The sequence below is a fragment of the Engraulis encrasicolus genome, chromosome 3 (genome assembly GCF_034702125.1).
Source record: "Engraulis encrasicolus isolate BLACKSEA-1 chromosome 3, IST_EnEncr_1.0, whole genome shotgun sequence".
Taxonomy (NCBI): Eukaryota; Metazoa; Chordata; class Actinopteri; order Clupeiformes; family Engraulidae; genus Engraulis; species Engraulis encrasicolus.
The window spans coordinates 52990216-53003634 of record NC_085859.1 but is presented as its reverse complement, the minus strand read 5'-3'; the positions used below and the strand labels follow the sequence as shown (position 1 = coordinate 53003634).

At 43.3% G+C, this 13419-nt stretch overlaps 1 protein-coding gene across 3 annotated transcripts in view; it reads left to right on the top strand.

Moving 5' to 3' along the window:
• Positions 1–10683, top strand: part of nipbla (NIPBL cohesin loading factor a) — a 48218-nt gene extending 37535 nt beyond the window's left edge. For 2 of the 3 annotated variants that reach the window (XM_063195691.1, XM_063195690.1), the window contains exons 38-48: positions 188–278; positions 534–707; positions 1016–1206; positions 1683–1790; positions 2234–2437; positions 4408–4554; positions 4999–5205; positions 6512–6675; positions 7117–7291; positions 7945–8175; positions 9108–10683. In XM_063195691.1, the coding sequence (XP_063051761.1) occupies positions 188–278; positions 534–707; positions 1016–1206; positions 1683–1790; positions 2234–2437; positions 4408–4554; positions 4999–5205; positions 6512–6675; positions 7117–7291; positions 7945–8175; positions 9108–9494 (2079 nt within the window). In that variant the 3' untranslated portion in view covers positions 9495–10683. The remainder of the gene's footprint in view (positions 1–187; positions 279–533; positions 708–1015; positions 1207–1682; positions 1791–2233; positions 2438–4407; positions 4555–4998; positions 5206–6511; positions 6676–7116; positions 7292–7944; positions 8176–9107) is intronic. The other variant, XM_063195692.1, reaches the window with a different exon arrangement.
• Positions 10684–13419: the final 2736 nt, after the last annotated feature.

Below are 13419 nucleotides of genomic sequence, written 5' to 3'. Positions count from 1 at the left end.
AGTCCTAGGGCTAAAAATGAGTGGAAGTGGAAGGAAGTGGACTCGCTGAGTCGCTGCCCTGTGCATTTGTGCTTTGTATGTCACATCTGTTGCATTTGCTCATTTACATTTTTAGCCTATTTTAGCCTGTCTGTCAGCCTGTTTTAGCCTGTCTAACTGTTGTTTTCATCATGTATGTATTTTCCAGGTTCTGATCAAAGATAAAGTTCTCGATCATCTGATGTACTTCGTCAAGTATGAAGATGAGGAGGTGCAGGCCAAAGCCATTCTTGGACTAGGTAAGCAAAAATCAGGGGCTTGCTATCACTTGCCTCTTTTCCACTGCCGGTTTTGTGGTAGGCCTACAGCTCGACACAGCATGTTTTTTATTATTATTATTGTTATTATTATTATTTATGCAGTTTTTCTGACTGGTGTGAGGCATATTTATACATACACCCACCCACCCCCAATCCATGATGATGATGTATTGATGATGATGATGATGATGAGTAGTAGTATTGTTGATTGACCTCTGTTCTTCCTCCCCATAGGTAACCTGCTGATCATGCACCCGAGCCTGATGTTTGTGTCGGAGGTGAAGCGTCTGTACAACGGGCTGCTGTCGGACCCCAAGAGCGCCGTCAGCCTGAAGGTGCAGGCCCTCAAGAACCTGCAGATGTACCTGCAGGAGGAGGACCTGAGGATGCTCGAGGCCGACAGGGACTGTGAGTTATTACAGCCGCATTCCTCTTAAAATCTAGACAGGTTACCATTTGCATTCTTTAGATAAAGATATAGAAGAAAATCTTAGATTAAGAGGTAAGTTTAGATGTGCGTTACTGTGTTTCTCAGAAGATGCTTTGCTCCTCCTAACTCTTAATAATCTGACGGTTTTATAAATTTTTTTGTAGGTAGTTTATTTCCTTAACTTCCAGGAAACAAGCTGGCTGAGCAGGAGAACCTCAAGGGGATGGATATTTATCCTGAGTTGGTAATCTATTGACATGTATTGTCTTTGTGTCCTCCTCCACAGGGAACAAGCTGGCCAAGCAGGAGGACCTGAAGGAGATGGGTGACGTGACGTCGGGCATGAGCAGCTCCATCATGCAGCTGTACCTCAAAGAGGTGCTGGAAGCCTTCTTCTCCACAGAGTCCTCTGTCAGGAACTACGCACTCAACGTCATCGCACTTACACTCAGCCAGGGACTCATACACCCCGTACAGGTAATCCATGCAGTCATGTTGCTTTTTAAAGATATTTCTTGGGATTTTTATGCCTTTATTGTGACCGGACAGTTACAGAGGGACAGGAAAACGGGGAGAGAGAGACGGGGAGGGTACAGCAAATGCCGCCAGGGTAGTAACCCAGTGCCCTACCGTAAAGCCACGGCAGGGCCAGTCATGTTGCTTTTGTGATTGTATGGATTTATGACTGTATGGACATTTTTAATGATCAATTTGATTTAAGTTTGTTAATGAAAGTTTGTTCATAATTTTAAAACATTGTGTATGGCACATTACTTTTCTTTGGAAAAAGTCGTGCATACATTATCAGTTTACACATTATCATAGTCTATGCTAACACCTTGATCCTGATGCAGCTATGTCATTTGCAACTGTATCTCCTTACCATTATGTCAAACCCCTGCAGCGAGTCCCATAAAACTGTACTTCATGGTAATTATTGTTCTTCCACGCAGTGTGTTCCGTACCTGATCGCTATGGGAACAGACCCGGAGCCCACCATGAGGAACAAGGCAGACCAGCAGCTGATGGAAATAGACAAGAAATACACCGGATTCATCCACGTACGTCCCACACTGTATCGTTCACCCAAACACAATATCCACACAGAAACTCTTGACTCAGCATCTAGCGGTGCTTGATTTGACCAATATATACTGTATATACTCACTATTTCTCTCCTTCTCTTGTTTTCTCATCACTCTTTCCTCATCGTTTTCTTTTCTTCTCCCTCCATGGCTCTACTCCCCCTTCCTACCTCTACTCACTTCATACCTTTCCCGTCCCTCAAATGTTCTCTCTAACTCTTTGTCCCTCCCTCCCTCTTTCCCTTTCACCTCATCTCCCACTCCCTCCATCCCATCCGTCCCTCTCTTTCTTTCTCTCTCTGTCCCTCCTTCTCTTCCTCCATATTCCCCTCTTCCTCCATTGCTTCTTTCCACCAACTCACTGTACTCACTTTCCATTCTCTCTCTTTCTCTCTCTCCCTCTCTTCCTCTCTCCACAGATGAAGGCTGCTGCTGGTATGAAGATGTCGTACCAGGTGCAGGGGGCCATCATGTCTCATCGTAAGGGCGCCGTGATCCGGGGCTTCCGTCAGGAGGAGTCTGTGACGGCGCTCTGCTCGCACCTCTACTCCATGGTGCGCAGTAATCGCCAGCATCGCAGGGCTTTCCTCATATCACTACTCAACCTCTTCGACGACACCTCGGTGAGCAAACTACCACACCACAACTGGACCACAACTGTACCACAACACACAAGCAGTATGATGATAGATAGATAGATAGATAGATAGATAGATAGATAGATAGATAGATAGATAGATAGATAGATAGATAGATAGATAGATACAGACAGACAGACAGACAGACAGACAGACAGACAGACAGACAGACAGACAGACAGACAGACAGACAGACATAGAATTCAGTACAAAACAACACATGATTAACAACATAAAAAATAAGCAACTTCCTCAATGACTGCTTGGTGAGTTTAGAGTTAGCACTACACCACCAGTACTACAGCACAGCACTCAAGAGGTACAATGGTTGAACACAGACATGTATAGAATTAGGGAGATTAAGTTTAAGAAATGCATAAAGCTAGGTGAATGGATGATATGTGATAGATGGAGAGATCGGAAGGCAGAGAGATAGCAATAGATGGAAAGACGGGTAGCTGGAGAGAGATGGGTGGGCCGGTTTACATTTTCGATCGCAAGTTGTTTAAAAAAAAAACATTTAAAACACCATATGCAGCTGTTTCCAAAGTTCTCCAAAATGCACCGCAGCGAAGAAAGTAGTTAGTGTCCCATGGAGCGTATTTCATTACCTTGGCCTTGCTCTACTCCTCAAGATTTAAACACAACTGACAGGTAACTGACAGAGGGATGCAAGTAGACCATCACTCATGAACATGTCATTCAGAGTGTGAACTTATGGCTCTTCCAAAATCTGCACAAGTCATTCAGTATTTTGGCTGCGTCACAGGCACCTGTTGTCTCCAGTGCCATTGAGAGCTTTGGTTGGGCCCGGGACAAAGGCATGAATGCCCCCCTACCCAATACATACAATAAAATAAAATGAGGACTTCTTAACCCCCCTCTCCCTGGGCCCAGAACAATCGACCCCTTTGCCCTACGCCGTCGGCTTTTCTGGTTGTCTCCGCTCTTCTTAGTGGCTTCATCAGCCAGTGGAGTATGCACTCTGCTTGTGTAGGGCTGCAGCCAACTCCTCAGCCAGAGCCAGCGCACGCTGCTCATTCACAATTATGCTCCCCTGTGCCAGTCTATGGCAGGGAGGGAGGGGAGGAGGAGAGTCGTGACCGGAACACAATGCAGAGCTGCGGTTGATTCATAGGAAACTTAATACAACCCGGACATTTGGAGTTCAGAAAGTGGAAATGCAGCTACATGTTCGTGCCCTTCCAAGTGTCACTCATCCAGCTGATGCTAGGTAAACAAGCTACTTAGTGAAATCATATGCTTTGGGAACGGAATGATTTCAAGTCAGGTCTTCCACTTTTACTTTTCTGCGCTTATAGTCTTTGTGTTTGGGGCAGACATGGCCTCATTTGTAGGAGGAGGACTCTGAATTGCATGAACATGGCTGACCTTGAGCAAGGCACCTAACAGCAAATTGCCTCAGGGGCCGTAACTAGTACCCTCTGTGCACATAAATAACTATTAGACACTTTGGATAAGAGTATTGGCTCTAGTAATGTACTGTTATGTAATGTAAGAGAATTGTTACAGTCCAGAGGTTAAAGATGCCCTGTTCAGGGGGTCCTTCAGCCATGGGTTAAGGTGTGTAGGGAGATCACACGCATTCTTCCTACAGGTAAGGGCAGGGTTAAAAAAGAACGTGCAACCTTTAGATCCCAAGACCCAATCTCTAACAGCTAAGCTAAGTTATAATGAGTAGTGAGTTTTTGAAAGTTATTGCATTACATTACTCTTTGCTTTCACAATGGTTTTAATTTTTTAAATATTATTTTATTTATTTACTTATTTTTGATGGTTTCTGTATGAACCTACAACATTGGGTCTTCGACCTGCTTTTTGTTTGTTGTGCTGAAGCTGAAGGTGAACATGCTGACTGTAATGTAATGTGACGTAATGTAATGTAATGTAATGTAATGTAATGTAATGCATGTGTTGTCTGTGGTCTTGTGCAGAAGGTGGAGGTGAACATGCTGCTGTTTGCGGCGGACAACTTGGCCTACTTCCCCTTCCAGACGCAGGAGGAGCCCCTCTTCATCATGCACCACATCGACATCAGGCTCTCAGTGTCTGGCAGCAACCTGCTGCAGACCTTCAAAGAGGTGCTCAACACACACACACACACACACACACACACACACACACACACACACACACACACACACACACACACACACACACACACACACACACACACACACACACACACACACACACACACACACACACACACACACACACAGGCTTAGGTGAGGCTTATGATGAGTTCCAAGAGGCGTTTGTTCAAAAAAGGTTGAGAACTACTGACCTAAATTAATTAGTCATTGGTAATTAATGTACAATCAATGAACATGCTTGCCTATTATGAATTAAAAAAAAATGAGTAAAAAAAAAGAACATCCAATAGTGGTCATTGCACCACCCTGACATCTGCTACTTACTAAAACGTCATTGACTTAAATGTGTCTCCTCTCCTCATGATCTCCAGTCGGTGCAGAAACCCAGTCAGGCCATACTAAAATAACTGTGGATGTGTGTATCTCCAGTCGCTCCATAAGCCGGGTGAGCCGGAGAAGAAGAGGAAGAAGCCTCGGCAGGGGGACAGCGCCATGTGGGACGTGGAGCTGAGCGAGGAGGAGCTGGAGGACCCCGACGTGGACGTGGAGGACGAGGAGGAGATGCAGAGGCGAGCCGCCGAGAGGGAGAGGAGGCGCCAGGAGCAGCTGCGGCGCGCCCTCGAGCAGAAGCAGCAGGTCCGCTCTCTCTATTGCACAGTTGTATGAAGTAGAAGTACTACTACAAATGTACGAATGTAATTACAACTAGACTGCATTCTCGCAGAAAAGGCTAAAAGGGGGCTTGCCTTTTTCGACCAGAGCTTAGCAGTTTTACTAAAATTAACATATGCTATTCTAGCTTAGCTAATGAGCAATGTATATAATAAAATCTGAAATGCAGTCTGGTTCAAAGTGGGATTCAAACATGCAACCATCTGATCTTCAAGCCAACACCACTGCCACTACGCCAAGCAACTGACTGTAATCTGTTCCCCAGCAAGACGATATGTAATTGCCTAGAAGTGTCCGTTGGCAGTTGACAATGAAACCCTTAATTGGCAACACCTGTTCGGGTTGACGCACTAGGTCCAGCAACTAACTAGTCTTAGGTGCTGTTTCCACGTAGCTGGATATTTTTATAAGTGGATATTTTTTTCTCCTGGTTGCATTGGTTTTGCATTGGTTTTGGCCTTCCGTTTCCACGTAGCAGATATTTAAAATGCTGGATTTTATACCTGGATTTTAAATATCTGCTACGTGGAAACGGAAGGCCAAAACCAATGCAACCAGGAGAAAAAAATGTCCACATATAAAAATATCCAGCTATGTGGAAACAGCACCTTAATTAGTCCTCACAGCAAGCAGTGGTTGTTCTACAGCAGAGTTCTAAAATTTAAAAAACTGACAGTTAGAACTGTACTCTTCAGTGTTCCATGCCTCCCTTAATTGGCCACACCTGTTCTGGTTCTGGCTACTGACAGTTAGTGTTGTGCAGTAAATGCACACTGCTGTGACATTCCAGTGGTTTACTTTTTAACCCATTTTGTTCCAAGCCCTTTTTGGGAAAGGGTGCCCTCTGCTTATTAAATCCTAAATATCCCAGCCTCCAAAGCACATATAAACATGAAATTAGTTGCATTTAAAAGCTAGGACCCTCATTTTGCATTGGAATGTGTTTATTCAGCTCTAACTTAACCACATTTTTAATAAAATAGCTAAAATCTCAAGAACCTGAATGCAGCGTATATGTTTCCAGGACACAATGGGTTAAATTGCTGTTTAGAAACAGCAGACGTACAGGAGATAAGCAAGTATATGAAATAAACTCACTTAATACCAGTAGTATATTAAATAGTTGCAGCTATACAGTAACAGCTAAATACTAGTATTGTAATTAAATTTAAATTTTGAATTAAAGTACTTCTTTTAAGAGGGTTAATGTTACCAAGCCAATGCAATAAATAACATTTGTGTCCATAATAAAAATTGTTTTTTTAAAAAGCAGGAGTCGGACTCGGACTCTGACCTGGAGGATGCCGACATGGTGATGGAGCGCCTGCCCGAGGACCCCACGCCACTGCTGGACTTTGCCCGCGCCTCGCAGGGCATCCTGCTGCTGCTGGTGCTCAAGCAGCACCTCAAGGCCCTCTACGGCTTCTCAGACGGGTAAGTTACAAAAGTTACACCTCAAACCTCAAAGCTCTCTATGGCTTCTCTTGAGGAGTGAGTCACAACTCACACCTCAAAAAAAAGCTGAAGATGGATGAATGAATGGTGATGTATAATAAGCAGTAAAATTGCACTTGCTCCTTAGATTGCAATTGCAATGGTACACCAGATCCATCCGACATTGTAGACTTGTGTGCAATATTATAATCACCCAACGAGCTGCATTACTGGTGGTTTTCAATTAAGCTTTTATCAAAAGTCAAGTAACAGAGTATAGTGCTTGCAATAACATTAAGGTAATCAACAACAATCTTCTACTAATTGGCCAATTTAATAATTTGCTCTGTTTCGTGTTATTAAAACACCGGGTGGAAGTTTTAATTATTGTCAAATGAATAACAGCACATCACTCCATTACCTTTCACCTCTCTCACACAGTAAAATCCTCAAGTACTCGCCCACGGAATCGGCGAAGGTGTACGACAAGGCTGTCAATCGTAAGCAGAATGTGAACTTCAACCCCAAACAGACGTTGGAGTTCCTGGCCAACAATGTAGCGGATGCTGAGGTCACTCCCGAGCTCAAATTGAAGATCGTTCACCAGTTCCTTGATGTGAGTTTGTTTGTTTGTTTGTTTGTTTTTTTGTGTGTGTTTGTTTGTTTATTTATTTATGTATTTATTTAATTTTATTTCTTTTATTTTATCTTTATTTTACCAGGAAGGTCCCATTGAGTTACTGTAACTGTTCCTCCACGGAGTCTCGGCCAAGTTTACTGACGCCTGTTGTAGAGTCTTGTGAATTAGTGCCACCCTCGTGTTACATCTAGGGTGCAGTGTATTTTATCCAAACATTGTATGTTGGTGATCATATCTTGCCTACAAAGCTACCGCAGGTTCTGCTCCAGCTTACCTGAAGGCTATGCTAAACTGTTCTATTTTCCTTCCTGGAGATTGTGTTCCTCCAGTACCAACCATTTAGCCTTGCCTTCTACTCACACAAGGCGATCCCAGTCCAAACGGTTTTCTGTCATTGTCCCTCAATGGTGGATTAAGTTACCATTTGCTACAAGAGCAGGGTCATCCCTCTAAAGCTTCAAGAAGCTTGTGAAGACTCCTCCGAAAGAGCTTCCCCACATATCAAAAACTGATCTCTGTCTGTCATACATTACTTGTATACTGGTGTACTCTGTATCTGCTAAATGTAATGTAAAAAAAACGAAAATAGTTGTCTAATCCTCTCCGCCCTCTTGCTGCTGCGTGTCCAGTTCAAGCTGCTGATGGAGCACCTGGATCCGGATGAGGATGAGGAAGACGGGGAGGCGGGAGCCAACGCCCGCAACAAAGCCATCAACGCCCTGCTGGGTGGCTCTGGAGGCCCCGCCGCAGCAGCAGCAGGAGCAGGAGCAGCAGCCGGTGGCCCACAGAGCCCCCGCAACCACGCAGCAGCCGACTCAGAGGAGGACGAGAGTGATACAGAAGACAAGGGACCTGCTGGGGTGAGACACTACTCTACTCTACTTGAAGGACAACAGCGGAGCAGCACAGATGTAGTTCTTTGTGTTTTTTATTTAAGTGCACTACTCTACTCTACTCTACTCTACTCTACTCTACTCTACTCTACTCTTCTCTACTCTACCTCTTCTGCTTCAACATTTCCTAGCCCACCCTCTCCTCTCACCTCTCCCCCCTGACACCTTTCCCATTCCCCCGCATTAAAAGTTAGAGATGGGTCATTGCACACTGCTTGACAATCTGCAGCACTTTGACATGTTTGTATACGTCCATCTGTCGTATGCAGTGGTGTAGCCTACTTTTTTATGGTGGGTATGCTGTATATTTGAGAATTTTTTGAAGTGGGTATACTGTATATATTTGTGCTATTCAAAGCAATGGATCAATCAATTTGAAGTGGGTATACTGAAATCCCTGACATTTAGAAATGGGTATACTCCGTATACCCGTGTTCTACATAGACTACACCACTGATTGTAAGGTCCAGTTGTGTTGGCATCTTCAAAAAGGTTTGGTTGACTTGTTTGTAAATGGATTCTGGGGTTCATTTGAGTACATATCTGATTTAAATGAATTGTGTATTGCCGCGTCAGTTGACACCAATCAATTCCTTTCCCTGCCAACCTGTTTACTCTCCCCCTCTCCAACCCTTCTTGCATCCTTATGCGTTTCCTTGTAGTGAATCGTTATTGAATGAATTGTGTGGTACATTCTTGGTTTGTACTAATCAATTTTCTCTGCCTTTATTCTCTCTCTCCAACCCACCTCTTCCATCATTTTGTTTTCCTCACCATTCTCTGTTGTCTCGACTCCTCCTCTGTCCTTTGTCTTTTCCTTTTCTTCGTCTTGTCCCTTCTTTGTCCTTGTGTCTCTTGTCCCCTCTTCCGTTTTCCGTCGTTTCTTCATCATCCTCCAGACGCGAAGGTCAAAGCGTGGCTCTGGTGGCGGTGGTGGCGGCGGCGACGGGGGTGGAGCAGAGGCGGTAGCCAACCAATCCGAGGCGGTGGAACCCGACGACGTGGTGGCCATCCTGCGGCCGCAGTTCAAGGACCGGCCGCTGATCGTGCGCGTGGTCCAGAAGACGGGCGACGGCTACAGCGTCCAGTGGATGACGGGCGCCTACAACAGCCCCTGGGCCGAGGCCAAGCGGCGCGAGGGACGCAAGCTGGTGCCCTGGCTGGACACCATCAAGGAGGCTGACATCATCTACAAGAAGCTGCCGCTCACCGCCAACAAGAAACTCACGCACAAGGTGGCGCAGACCCTCAGGCAGCTCTACGCGGCCAAGGCCTCCGCTAGCTAGTGATGGCATCACTAATAAACACCACACCCCAACCACACACACACACACACCCCCCACAGCCTGACAAACCCCCCCACCAAGCCTACAAGGCCTCCTCTAGCTAGTGATGGCATCACTAATAAACACCACACCCCAACCACACACACACACCCCACAGCCTGACTTCCCCACCAAGGCTCCAAAGGTGGCAAAGACTATGCGATGCGGCAGCTCCAAGTCCTCTTATAGCTAGTGTCCTGCGATGGCCAATAAACACCGCAGCCCCCCCACATACCCTCCGCCTTCAGCACAGCCTGAACCTTTGAGCCCTGACTCCAAGCCTCCAAAACTGCCAAACCTTAAGAGGCCACGATCTCCAATAACACTACACTACACACTACTCCAGCAGCGTTACGGTGCATCCTTTTTCTTTATATTGTGCATAATTTTTTATTTTGTTTTCGTTTATATTATATAAATATATATTTAAAAGAAAAAGGAAGAAAAAATGGACAAAAAAAAAAACAAAACATGAAAACAATACAGAAAGTGATCCCAAGATGATTTTTTTGGTGGTATCACTGGAAAATAATGTTTGGAAAACATTGTTTGGTGCTCCCTTGCTGTTGTGCAGCTGTCTGATTTTTACTTTTAAGTGTACAAAAGTTTTCACATCAACAACAAACAACAAAAAATTGTCTTTATATATCTGAAGAGTGATAGAGCACCGGGCCAGACGGTTTTTGTATTAGTTAGACTAGCTCTTCTGTCTCTGTTCCCTTTTTTGTGTATGTCTATGCTGTACTATAACAGAGATATACTTTTTTGATGTAATTTATTGACGAAACCCTAGGCATGCATTAGCCTTTGAGCTACTCAAAGGGTTTCTTTCCCTTTTTTTTTTGTAAATGTTCCTTTTATTGTATTTAGTCTCAGTGGGTTAAACAGACAAAAAAAAAATCCAAGCACTTGTGGCAGATCACATACTGCATTGAATTTTCTACTCGTATTTTTGTTATAATTGTTTATTATTATTATTGTTGTTGTTATTGTTATTATTATTATTTTTGCTTTGGCTTCCCAAGGGGACAACACAGCCTCTGTAAGCTAATGGGTGGAGTGAATATTATTCAGCACACTGTCTCAATTTTCATGAAAAGAAAAGACAAAAAAAGAAAAGAAAGAATAAAAATGTGTGCTTTTTCTCTCATCCCCCTACCCCCTTCATATCTTTTTCTCCATTTGAATTACTGGAGTGCAGGGGCCGCTGGCTTTTGTACAACACTAGTTTGCCAACTGTTGGAAATCACAGCTGAGAACCTCCTACCTCACGTATACCCTAGGTCTTAACGTGTGAGCAGAAGAGTAGAAGGTTGACAGTGTTTCTTTTTTTCTAGTTTGATATTTAAAACAAGGACATTTATTTAAGCTTATGATAATATGATTGGAATGGTTTTTATATGGAAGTAGAGTTCTTTTTAGCCACGTAGTTAAAACTCTCTTGTTTGGATTTTGGCAAAGAGCTATTAAAATAATATTAACTTAAAACAGCTGCCTTCTTGGACTCATTCTTTTTATTTCATATTACAGGTATGGTATGAACATATTCTTTTGTTGTCGGTATTACCTCTGTTTTAACGGCAACTTCCAAACGAAATGTTTTGCCATTAAAATATGCCCCGTCTTTTGAGATAATCTTGTAGAAGACCTGTCCTGCCATGAAAAGGTTAATTAACTTAATCATGCTGTACCTGATTTTGGGCAGTACTGTGTGCAGGCTTGAAAGATCTTGGTCATGGAGCCTGCCGGAATCTGTTATCAAACTTGGGATAGATCGGGTTCATCATCATTAGCTAGTACAAACTAGTAAACTTGGTAAGTAAATGTAGACATTTCAGTCATTAACTCATGTCTTACAATGTTTTGGGACAGCTGTGGCTTGAGCTGCGTTGAAAAAAGAGGCATCAAACCCCACAATGCTTCAGGGAGTGAATAACATAACATAAGCTTGTTGCGTTGGATAAAAGCGTTAGTTAAGTGTGATTCAAGTCAAGTCGGCTTCATTGTCAGTTTCATCATGTGCACAGGACATACAAGGAAGTTGAAATTGTGTTTCTCTCCATCCTATGCAGACATAGACATACACAGGACTGACATTAACAGGATAGACATAACATGTCAGGCAGGACCACGTAGGCTACTATATAACAGTGTTACATAATAATGAGTAACACTAATGAGTTTTTCATTTAGGATTTTGTTAGCCAGGCAGAGGGCTTCTTTTGCCACCAGGTGGCAGATGACCCGTCCTGGAACAAAGTGTGTGTGTGTGTGTGTGTGTGTGTGTGTGTGTGTGTGTGTGTGTGTGTGTGTGTGTGTGTGTGTGTGTGTGTGTGTGTGTGTGTGTGTGTGTGTGTGTGTGTGTGTGTGTGTGTGGCTGCTGAAGACAGAGTCATCTGAAAGCAAGCAAGCACATTGCTTTTGTTGCAGCTGAGGCTGAGTCACTTCGATTATACGGTAGTGTTTTTTCATGACAAATTGAATTATTTACTTTCCCTTTACAAATTTAAACAGTGATTGTACTGAAATGTACAGTACACGGGAAGCGTGATAAAAGCACACCATTTTTGAAAATGAGTGTGTAGGATTTTGGATAGCAGCTCTTCATGATGTGAACCGTGTTCACAGAAGGTCAGTTGTTATTGTTAGGCCTACCAGCCACCCTTTGGCTCTCCATAACTCGCCAGTGACTGGCTAACTAAAATGTCATTACTGTATTTTAAGGTTCCTGTTACAGTCACTACATTTGGTACAGTGTAACAGAATAATAAACATGTAACGGTATGTACAGTATTACAGTATACCGTATGGTTAGGGTTGGGTGTGTACAGTGGACATCCTACTACATGTTGATACACTATAGTATTACCAAAGAGAAGTATTCGCTAACCTGCCTTGACTCATATATGACATTAGTGAATGGGCAGCATGAATTCTGGAAATAAACAACTAAAAATCTCACACAGTGTCCCTTTAAATGACATCCCATTCTCAATAGGGTTGAATATGATATCAGTTCACCTTTTGCAGCTATTACAGCTTCAACTCATCTGGGAACGCTGTCCACTACATTGAAGAGTGTGTTTATAGGAATTGTTTACCATTCCATCAAAAAAAAAATCATTCATGACGTCACTGTTGGTTCAGAATGCCTGGCTCTCAGTTTCCCTTCTTATTCATCCCAAAGGTGTTATATTGGTTTCAGGTTAGGACCAGTCAAGTTCAGCCATACCATACTCTGTCAGTCAAGTCTTTATGGACCTTGCTTTGTACACTGGTGTACAGCCATGTTGGAAGAGGAAGGGGCGCACTCCATGGATGACAGAGTAGCCTATGGTAGGGGTGGACGATATGACGATATTATATCGTGAATCGCGATATTGAGTAAAATATCGTCTCGAATCTGCCAAAGTGGAGAAATCGTATAGATCGTCTTGCACTGAGGATGTTTATTATCAGTATCAGAGTGACGTTTTCTCACTTGTGTTGTTGTCTTCACTTTATTCTTTACATTATTTTATTCCAATTGTACACTTAATGAGAGTATCATCAGTGTGTTAACATTTTATTGACTGCAAATTACAAATTGCAAGTATGAAAGTTTTTTTTTGTTGTTTTTATTTTTTTGGATGGAAGATCGTGATAAAATATCGAAATCGTGATTTCATGTTAAAAAATCGTGATACAACATTTTTGCCATATCGCCCACCCCTAGCCTATGGTATGGATGAACTTGACTGGCCTGCGCAGAGTCCTGACAGAACATCTTTGGGATAAATTAGAGCGAAGACTGAGGCCTTCAGCAGCACCATCAGTAGTGTGTGACCTCACCAATGAGCTTTGGAAGAATGGTTAAGACACCTTGTGGACAGCCTTCCCAGAAGAG